Source organism: Pezoporus wallicus, unplaced genomic scaffold, assembly GCF_028554395.1.
Source record: "Pezoporus wallicus isolate ANWC-B61680 ecotype Strahan unplaced genomic scaffold, APGP_CSIRO_Pwel_v1 contig_5967, whole genome shotgun sequence".
NCBI lineage: Eukaryota > Metazoa > Chordata > Aves > Psittaciformes > Psittacidae > Pezoporus > Pezoporus wallicus.
This window is the reverse complement of record NW_026639377.1, coordinates 1,665,895-1,677,064: the sequence shown is the minus strand read 5'-3', so window position 1 is coordinate 1,677,064 and position 11,170 is coordinate 1,665,895. Positions and strand designations below refer to the sequence as shown.

The window sequence follows — 11,170 nt, the reverse complement described above, 5'->3', positions numbered from 1 at the left end:
TATAAGAATGCTTAATTTCTGAGCAGCATACTTTTTTAGGTCATAGAACAGGAAAAATCATTGAAAGGACCTTAAAACTCATTCTGTTCCAGCCCCCTGCCACGGGCAGCAACAAAACATACCAGCAGGGACGCCTTCCACTAGACCAGGTTGTTCCAAGCCCTGTCCAGCCTGGTCTGGAACACTGCTAGGGATGGGGCAGCCACAGCTTCTCCGGGCAACCTGTGCCAGGGCCTCACCACCCTCACAGGGAAGAACTTCTCTACTTAAATACACTACAAGGTGATATGAAATTTTTTTGGAGATAGATGTGATAAATCAGGGTTCCCAAAGCTGTTCTTTTAGCTGTCGGGGGGGTGGGGGGTGTGTGTGTGCAACGTGACAAAGTTGTGCTGTAAAGTGTTAAAAAAAATCCCCAGACAACTAGTCAAAGAAAAAGACAGTTTTATCTTGGATGAGAATTTTTCCTTTCTCCTTTTACTATTCTTTTTTCCTTATTCTACAATCAGGAGTCTTAGAAAGGGAGTAACAATAATAATAACAGAGAAACGGACCCAAGCACCAGCTTGCTGCCAAGGGCTGTAACACAATACCTCAGGATTTCAAGGGTGAATCAGTGCAAACTGCCTCTGCCGCCCCTCTGAAAAAAAAAAAAAAAAAGTAAGTATTGCACTTCCGTTCGGGCTCGGTGGCTGCTGAAATATGGGACAGCCGGGGAAAAAAAAAAAAAAAAAAAGGAAAAGGAAAAAAAAAACCCCACAACACAAAACAACCCAGGGGTTCCCCAGGCGAGCCCCGCTCGGAGCGGACAGAAGCATGAGGAGTGGCAGCGCGGCTGCTGCCCGTCTGTTCCGCTCCGGGGGAGCGCGGCGGCGGTGGGCTGGTGAGTGCGGCCCCGGGAGCGGGACCCGAGCTGAACACTGCCCGCCCCGGCAGAGCTCGCAGCTCGAGCTCCTTTAAATTGAGGGCGCTCGGTAGGGTTAAAGTGAAAGGGGCTGGGGAGCGGAGCGGGAAGGTGAGTGCCTGGCGGCTCCGCGCTGTGGAGTCGGTACTTTTGTGTCTTTCCCCCACCCCTTTCACTTCCCTAGGGAGCGGCGGGCACCGCGTTGCGGGTATTGGGACGGCTTTCTGAAGGCTGCGGGGTTTCATGATGGAGCCCTGCGATCGGTTGGCTCCTGGGGCCCATCCCGTGGCGTGTGGTGCTTGGTCCTGCCCCCCGAGGGGCAGATCTGGGAGCAGCGCCTCCAGCACTGATGGCAAAGCCATTAGTAGTTTAGCCTTACAGCAGAGGGGTCCCGAGGCGGACGGACGCGTTCTGGCGCCGCGCAGAGCCGGGCTCCGCGGTGGGTGAGACGGGGGGCGGCTGCCGGACTTTCGGGGAGAGGTGGGGGGGGAGGTCCTCCTGCGAGGCGGTGTGAGCGCTTCCAGCCCGGCTTTCGCGGGGGCTCCTACTTGGTCTGTGCATCCCTCTCCTCAATCTCAGGCTTGTCCTGCGTACCCTTGGGTTGCTGGGTCCGAAGGGCCGGCGGGAGGAGACCCTCTCTCACACCGAAATCCGCCCTTTCAGGTTGTTGCTTGCTTCTTCAGGTTTTAGATTCCCATCTCAGGAGGGTAGAGTTTTACTGTAAGAGGACTGTTCTTACTCAGTAGTGCTTTCATGTAAGAAGTGAAGGTTGCTGCCTTGCTTATCCTTCTTTATCTATCTTCCTGCAATGATGGCTGTCAGTGGAGCCCGCTGGTTTTGTGAGCTTCTAGGGGAGAAGGGTGCCTGGGGCACCAGGAAGGGTTCACTGCAGGTTCCCCAGTGCAGTTCCAGCACGCTTCTGATGTTACTTGGAAATTAAAAATGGACAACAAAAAGTATTCTTTGGTTTCCATATGTATTAAATTATGAATTGTTTTCTCACTGTGTAGTAGATGTGGTGCCAAGTGGCATGGTTTTGTGATGCGGATTGTGATTTAATAGGAAATTAGCTGATGTTCCTCAGTTAACATCATATGTTACCGTAGGCCATCTGATCAGCATTATACCGTGGTGCCCTAGTTGGAACCACAACCAAACCCTAGATGGAGGTGGTGAGGTGAGGAAGAGGCAATACTACTCTCAACTTCTTGCACTGACTTTAGGCTATTAACTTATTTGGTCACTCTGTTTATTTTACCCACAGGCTTATTTAAATTGGCACATTTGCTATCCAGAGTACTTCTTCAGCTCCACTTTACACCTCTCAATTAAGCTTCACACTAATTTCAGGACAGGATTTAGGAATAGAACTTCATGATTAAAAGCAAAGCTGATGATTTAGAGTCAGCTTGTACTACTGCCTGCATAATGTACTTGCAGCAAGAGACATGCTTGTGTTCCTTGTATGATGTATCAGTTTAAATATATATTTCCTTTTCTAGCTGGTAGAAGTCGAAACTTCTTTTTGTACTCATTTTTAATGGCTATTTTGCTTAGCCAAGCAGAAAAACACACAGTAAAAGCCAGGCAAAGAGATGTCAACTTAAAAGTTTTTGGGCTGTGTTAGGAATCAGGCTTAGCTTCCAAGAGTTACAATTTTATGAGCAAATCAATATTGAACATTCTTAAAGCTTTGTTTTGGTTTGAGTGAGAAGGACTTTTTGCTTTTCTTTTGGTAGAGGAGACATTATCAAGGCAACAGGATTATTTCTTCTAGGCATAGTCCTGCAAATGTCTAGGCTTCCAGTCATTAGCTCAGATTTTTAAGTGTGGTTAACTCCATTTTGTTCTGGCTTCAGACCAAGGGCCTTTTGGGTCTAAAGTATCACTGAGCTCTTGTGCCAAGGTTCTCCATCCTCCACTGGAAGTACTGCACACATTTGTAACACGTATATTCATAATGTAAAGGACAAAGGCTTCTTGTGATGAAAGTTTACTTTATCAGTGTAGATCGCATTTTGATGTAAGCCCTTAAAAATTCTAATTGATTAATGAGTTTCAGATGGTGGTTCCCTTCCAGTGCCCCTCCCCCTGCTCCCAGCATATACAGTGTGCTCCAAGTCAAGCTGGGAAAGATCCAGAAACCTTGGCCTAAATTGGTTGTGGTATAGTTTATAAGGATAATAACTAGAAAAATTGAATTTCCTTAGAAAAATGTTTGCTACATTTGTGAGCTGATGTTTTACCTGCTGCTTTATGACAGTGAGAAAACTAAGTTACAGATACCTGTATTTAGTGTGATGAAGGTCAGAATCACCTATGGAAGGGAAGGCTCTGTAATAGCTTTTTGAGGAGGAGCTATGCCATATAGTAGCTGACTCGCTTGAAAGTGTTTGTGTTTACATATGTAAAAATGAAAAATGAGTGATTACTGTTCTGTAGTAAACTGGAAATTGAAGGTGGTAATTGAGTAGCATCTACCAGTGAATGATGGGTCTCTGATTTTTTTTTTCTTTTTTTTTTTTTAATCTTTCTTGGTTTTTTTGGTTTGTTTATGTTGGCTTCTCCTGCCCCCCCCCCCCCCCCCCATTTTAAGGATTTTGAGGAGGGGAGCTTTCGTGGTTTCACCTGGGGAAATGATTTCACTGTCTAGAAGATCTCACCATAGGGAACAGTTTCCTGATGTTAAAAATATCAATTGCAGAAGTTGTTAGTTACCCCTGTGGCTCTCAAAGGAAGCTGTTCATGTATATTTTTTTTTCCTCTCCTTTCTGCATATATATTTGTGTATGCATATGTATATGGGTGAGGGGTAGAAAAACAAGAACAACCTCTAGTCTGTGGATTAATGATATACTCTCCCAATCTGAAAAAAAATGCTAATACTGATACAGGAAAACTGAAATCGGTTTTTGACACAGCTGTGTGTGTCAAACTAGCACTTGATGATCTGAAAGTGGTGATTGCAAGTATACGTCTCAGGCTGTGTTCAGCCTCAGTTCCACTTGCACAAATGTGTATTTTGTTGCTGCAATTTAATGTGTTTATGAATGTTGGGTCTTTTATTTAAGCCTCTTTTGCACCCAGCTTGCAGTTCCAGTGAATGAATGCTTCACACAGTCCACTTAAACTCCAGTGACATTTCAAAAGTTCTGTTCTTTTCCATCTGCTTGAGGTGATTAGAACTAGCAGGGAGATCCAGCAGAGACCCTTGCCAGATACTCATGAGCTCTATCCTGGCTTTTGATCCTTTCTCTCCTCTCTTTCCAGGATGGCTTCTTTCCAATAGCATTACCTTCTCTCTAAGACAGCAGGAGATTGTCTGCAGTTATAGCTGATACCCCTCTGTCAAAGCCAATGTACAGTCTAGCACTCAAGTTCCAGTTCCTTCAGAGAAAAGCTCTTGCTGCTCTTGCCTAAGTTGCTGTCTGCTGCCTCTGCCACTGACAGTAAACTGTGTGACATGTACACAGTTGTGTGCATGATGTTTTGTTTCTTCTGCAACTGATACCTGATGCACTGCCTCAGTGGTATTACAAAGGCTCAGAAGCTTAGAGCCATCATCTTCCCTGAGGTTTTTATGAAATAGTCTTTGAACTTGGTGTCCAAGACAGTTATGCCATCTTCTTGCCAGTTGTTCCAGCTTTGTGGAGCAAGTAGGGTGCTGAATTGGCACACATGCAAATCTTCAGTCTTGGAGAACTCTGTTTTGGCTGCCAGGTGGACAGAGGCAGTGATTAGCTTGCCTGGTAGGAGGCAGTACCTGGGTGGGTCAGAGCAAGTGTCTGTCACATAATGTCACAGTCAAGCTGGTATATGGTGCAAAGAGTATGTTGTGTAGGAGTCTCTATACAGAGTTCTGCATGTGCTTTATGATTTATTTATTTCCCCTCTATAGATACTTTTTAACATGATTTTAATCTTTTGTAACTAAATACAAATACAAAGAAAAACACTTGTTGGACTAAATACTGAATTTCTATGCTAATTCTTAAACCAAGTCATCAAGAACAAGTGACTGAGCAAGACTTCTTCATCCCTGACCTGGAAGGATCATATCTAGCAGCAAGTTAAAAGGAGCTCTCAAGCCTCCTTTTGGTTGGGAAATAACACTCATGTAGTAATTAGGAAGCAGGCTGCATCAACAATGAAACTCGTGTAATACAGAGAGCACTGCAGGGCCAGCAGCTACTCAGTGAAAACCACTATGTCCATATCCTGGAACTGAATGGGTAATTTGGAGTAAAAACTCAATGTTTTGTATGATTATCTCAAAGGGTGGAACTTGCTTTTTCTGTGTATGTGTATCTGTGCATACACACACACTTTTCTATATATGTTTTTATTCCTCCTGATCACACTTGGTAAGAAAGGTGGTTGGAATAGGAAATGGGATTGAATCTATGGATCTGCAACTGTGAGTGTCTAAGTGTGCAGCCACTTTGGCTTTCTGGGTCAGTCCTTGCCTCCTGTGTGTTTTGAGTACAGAGTGTATCATTCTTCAGTCCTTTTGTTCTACCAGTTAGCCCCAACAAAAGGCAGTGGAATTACAGAAGATTACTTGTTTGATGCTCACTGCTTTCCCTTGATGATCACTGACAACAATCAGCAGGTAGCGTAAGTTACACCACTGGTAACTTAGAAGCTGTGAGCTACAATACACAGAAAACTAAATGTATTACTGTAAAGGAAAATAAAAACTTCAGTGTTTGGTAGGAGCAAGCAGAAGCAAATACAGCCTTTTAGTGTGTCGAGTCTGTTACATGTCACTAGGTGTACTGTAAACTATCCCACACTGAATTCTTCAGTTAGACAAGAAGTCTGAGAATTTGAGATGTCATCCTCTTACTTAAGTGGAAAAAAAAAAAAGGCTGTGCTGAATAAATGTGACCTGTGACAAAACAGAATGAAAAGTAGTTGAAGACCTTTCCTTGTCTACATTCAGAATAGTGGGGGGAAGAAGTTGCTTTTTCAGGAGCAAGTCATTCAGAGGTAAGTTTTGAAAATGCTTCTGCGTATCATGTCAGCCTGAACAGTTTATAGAGGAGTGTAACATTCTGCGAAATATTGGTTGTGTTTGTGTTGGCTAGTTTCAAAGAGCCATATATATGATGATCTGATGTTGCTGTTAGAAAGTAGTGAGATTAAGAAAACCAGTCTTTTTTGGCTACTTAATTCATTCCTTATTCCTGCCAAAAGGAAAGGATGAAATAGTTGGAGCCGGAGGTTTGCCTCAGCTGTGGTGATGTGTCCTTGAACACTGTCTACCTCCCTGGCAAGTTAAAAATATGACCAAATTACTCACTGATAAATTGTTAAACTTTTCTTCAGCTCACCAGAAAATAAATACATTGTGACATTTTAAGGAAGTGAAGTTGATGGTATATGAGTAAAGAATCAAGAACCTGGCCTTGACTTGAGGTTGACTCTTCGAAGAGGTCTTGAAGGAGCTCAGGACCCAACTTCTGTCACCTTCACCTAAGCCAGTTCAGCTTTGTCACAGATCCTGTGACAAAGTATGTGATGAAAGTTTCAATAGTTAATGTATGGGCTATTACAGTTGATGAAGGAGATGAATGTTTTTACTGAAGTTTAGGTATTTCAGCCCTGAGGCATCTTGGACCTAGTCCTGGTATAGAGATGCTGGAATAATTTTTTAGCTTCTAGGGATTTTTGTCACCTATTTGCCTTTCCTTATCTTTCCTAGTTTCCTGTTCTGCGAACTTGTGTTCTAGTAAAACTACGTTAGAATACCCTTCTTGTCTCTGTATCTTCTCTCTTCCTACTGCCACAGTTACTCTGAAACTAAAGCACCCATCCATCCACTGAAATCCAAGCTCTTTGTTCTCCCACTTTTCTTCCTTTAATTAGTCTCAGAAGTTCTTTGAGACTTTCACACAGCCTGGTTGCTGAGTTTTACAAAACGAGAGGTAGGCCAATATGTAATATATTTCAAGACAGCTTGTGTTTTAGAGACAAGCTGAAATAACATCTCATATCCCTGAATCCTCTGTGCTGTCTCACCACGGAGATCAGCCTGAAGCATAAACAGACTGCAGTGCTTGTTTCACAGCCTGATGGGGAAACCCAAACTGCCTCCATGTAGCTGTTCCAGCAGCCTTCCCTGTCTTTGCTCTGGTCTTAAAGAAATACAACTTTCAGACCTTCAAATTACTTCAGCCCCACCAATAGCAGCATCCAGTAGCAAATCTGGCTGGCTGTCAGGCATATTATGATGGTTATTAATTATATTATATTGGTTATTAATTATCTCCATATTTGAAGTGCCCTATGGAGCTTGTAGTCTTGTAGTGGTAAGGTAGGTGGGCCTTTCCTGAGATGGAAGAAAAAGATGTCATGTTTTCCTCTTAACGCAGCCTAGCTCGGTATATGTGCCATATGTAGTATTCTTAGCAGGGCAGACTCTGCATAGGGTCCCATGGTGGATATTCCTGTGTGCATCTTTGAAATAAAAAATTGGAGAATAACGTAGGTGGGAAGGGACCTCCAGGGGTAATGTAGTCTAACACACACCCCACCCCCCACACCTCCCCAAAGCATGTATGAACTGTGAAATTATTTCCAGTAAAGTGGTGCAGTGTCTAACTGGTTCCTTTAGTACAATGGCTCTGCTTTTTTTTTTTTTTTTTCAGGTATATTTTTGCAGTTTGTATGTCAAAAGAAATAAATGGCAAGATTTTGTTTCCTAAATATTTAGATACATAGGTATTAATAAACTGAAAAATGGATGCCCCAAAAGGATGTATTTTTACCTTGTGTCTTGCGCATGAAGTGAACATTCGGGAATAAGTAATTTTTTTATTGCCTTTTCATATTGTCAGTATCGTTTCAGAGGTGATTCAAGAGAATAAACTAGTTTCAGTTTTGGCTCTCACCATATCAACAGAGTTGCTAGAATCCAGAAATCGGACAGAAAAATAGTAGCTGTGGGTTTTTTTTGTTTCTTTTTTTTTTAAAGAAATTATATGACAGAGATATTTATACTTGTTTTTTTCCCATATAACCTTTGAAGGCAAGGTGATGCTAATTATCCATATTGCCTCTGTTTCTATCCAAAATGAAGCAGTGCATTGAAGCACTAAGGTGCATGGTTCTGAGTGACTAATAGCAACCTTACATATACTGGCATTGTAATCCCTTAGCTATTAGTATCATCTAGTCTGAAGGTCTCTATTTTGAGAATGATGTTCCAGATAGGCTGTTAGCTCTGCACAAATCAAATCCTTCTCTCTCCACTCCCTTCCCCTCCCTCCACCACCCCCTGCAAATGAACAGGTATGATTGTATGATTTGGATTTATTAACCATGAAATCATAAATCAAAGTTTTTTTTACAAAGCTTTCAGAATAAGGTTCTGCTTAAATTACATACTTTAGACTGCCTTAAACTCCTTTGCTTTTGAAGGAACTTTGATGCACAAAATTTTTTTTTAGTATAACATATACTGATAATTAATAAATCTGTGTTTATACAAGGGAATAAAGTATTTTTTCATCTTTATTTTCCCCATCCATAGCTGAAAAAATGTCCAATTTCAGTAAGAAGTGTGTTAGCAGTAAAAGCTGTGTATATCTGAAGGGCAAGCCAAACTTCAGGATTTGGGGTGAGGTACTCTGAACAAGAGCTTAGGCAGGTGAGTTTGCCAACAAGGACTTTAATTACCCAGGGTATGGTTAAAAACTGCTGGAGTGTTTTAATATAAGCATTAAAATATCCCAAATAGACTTTCATATGTTTGGAAATGTTGGTTACAGCACAGTTTTATGGAAAAGCAGTTCTTTTTACATTCAGTAAACATTTTCCTCTTTCTTTGGTAAGGGAATTGTTTTCAGTATTCTTGTTATTTCAGGCCACAAGGGAATAGTGTAACAAATCGTTTGATTTTTTTTTTTTTTTTTTTTTTTTTTTTTTTGTTGTTTTTTTCAAGTCACAAATGCCTCTTACCTGACTTGGAAGATATGCAAAGGACAGATAGAAGCAATGTTTGCATAATATTATAAGCTGAAGCCAGTCGATGTATGTAACTAGAGCTGGTGTGGATTAGTCAGTTTGTAATAGGCAAAGAACTGTTGCTTATGGGCCTCCCATAAAGTCTGTCCCAGTTTGTCTGTCTAGTGCCACCTATCGAAGACCTTGGGAGTGCTGGTTAGTGAGATGGATTTCAGCAGGCTACCGCCAGCCAGGCAAGAAAGTATGTAGGCTCATTGCTACGAGCATCAGGGTCCAGGTCTGAGGTATTTTTTCAGAGAGAGAAATAACCTTCTTTACTTAGCACGCTTCTGCCACAGATGGAGGAATTAATCCTTCAGGAGCAAAGATATAGGTCCAGTGGGTTTAAGGTCTCTCGCTGCTGCAAGACTCACAACACTTAACTAATATTTAATACATGACATGTTGTCTTACTGAAACTTGACGTGCAGGTAAGTCCTGGCTGAAGCAGAGTATTTGTGTTAAAGGTGGAAGTGGGAGGCATGGGTGACAAGTGCTACCTGTTGTGCTGCTTTCTGAGGAAATAATGCTATTCAGTAAATATATTTCCTGTGAGTTTTGTCCTATGTTATTCTGAAGTTGTAGAATAAACTGATTCCATTTGGTAGTGGCATTTGTTAATAGCTACTAAGTTTGCTGTAGTAGTGTAACTCAGTTACTCCTGCCTTTTTCTTGGGCCTGATCCAAAAATCTCTGAAGCATTCCATTTATTTTCAGTGGCTATTGGATTAGGCACTGCAGTGAGTTGTTAGCTTTGTATAAAATGTTTATTTTTATTTGATTTTAATCATGCCTTGCAGAATATGTGGTTATGTGTTGGCAACGTGTAGCTTGGCAAGTGCAGTTGAAGTTGTCAATTATCTGTACAATTTAATCATCTGCAGTGTGATCCATAACAAAGCAAAACTTCAGTCATCCTTGATGTATGCATGTGTTAGATCCACATTTGTCTGTATGATGTCTGATTTCTTGGACTCATAGTTACTGTTCTTATCTTCTACAATTCTTAAAACAGAACCCATGAAACTTTGTTTGGTATAATGGCATATTTTGTTCTTTTTCTCTTTTTACTATATAATAAAACAGGTACAGCAAGTGGATAAGCCATGTGCACTGCTCTGAGCCCCAAGGCACGTGGGCCTGGCCTCTCTGATATGCATCAGTACAGTCAGTGGCTTGCAAGTAGACATGAGGCCAACTTGTTGCCGATGAAAGAGGATTTGGCCCTGTGGCTCACAAACCTACTGGGTAAGATACAACTGGATGGAATGCAGATACTGGCAGTAAGAAAACTCTATACACTGCTAGCTGGGAATTCAGTCTCTCAGGCTTCAGAAATAAAGGTTATGATTAGTTAGCTACCTCTGCATAGTGTGACTGTTAGCAAGGGCAGAAAAGCCATTAAGTAATTTGCCTCTACAGTGTTTCTGTGAGTAGCACAATTGACCTTTATTGTTCATTTATTTTTCCTCAAATTTCCCTTTAAATGTTCTTTTGTATATCTTTTCTGAGTGGTGATAATTATTGCCATCCACCTACATCTTCCATTTTGTGGGCCAATTGGTAAGCACCCAAAAAAGTATGGGTGAAATGACTGTGATAACAGAAGGAGCCATGAAATAGTCCTTTGTCAACCAAACAATCTAGTGATTGATAATTGCTGCCCAAGGCAATGCATGCATGTTCAAGCTTGTGTGTAGAGGGGTCTGACCCTGCAGGTGGGACCTGGGGATTTCCTGGTTGCAGCTGTGTGTGAAGCCAGGACGTGTTGTTGATGAAAGAGGATGCAAACCAAAAGCCAAGAAAAAAATAGGTACACATGAAGTGGAGCAAATGAGAGTATGTCGCTGGCAGGAAGGAGGCAGATGTTTCTTTGGGATATACGACTCCTTCAAGAAGGTGGAATTTAGGAACTATGAGCCAGGAAATAGTATGTTGTTTTTCGAGAATATTGAGGGGGAAATGGCTTTTGTGTGATCTCTGGAATTGCAAAGGATTCTACCAAAGGAATACATGACTTGCACAACACCTTAAGGGAAATGTAGCAGCACAGCAGCACTTCCTCTCATTAAACAAAGTGGAGAAAATATTTCAGAGGAGGTGATGTTTACATGAAGCTGTTGCAGATGTTATTTTGAAGGAAATCTGGGATGCACATTTTTAAATTTGGTGTATGAGGTTTTGTGTGTTTTTTTTTTTTGTGGTATTTTTTTTTTGGTTGTTGTTTGTTTCTTGTTTGGATTTTTTTGTTTGTTT

General features: G+C 41.6%; 1 protein-coding gene across 3 annotated transcripts in view; it reads left to right on the top strand.

The window, feature by feature from the left end:
• The first annotated feature begins 769 nt into the window (after positions 1-769).
• Positions 770-11,170, top strand: part of GAS2 (growth arrest specific 2) — a 90,206-nt gene continuing 79,805 nt past the window's right edge. The window contains exons 1-2 of one of the 3 annotated variants that reach the window (XM_057414392.1): positions 770-883; positions 10,001-10,162. In XM_057414392.1, the coding sequence (XP_057270375.1) occupies positions 10,021-10,162 (142 nt within the window). In that variant the 5' untranslated portion in view covers positions 770-883; positions 10,001-10,020. The other 2 variants (XM_057414390.1, XM_057414391.1) reach the window with 2 other exon arrangements.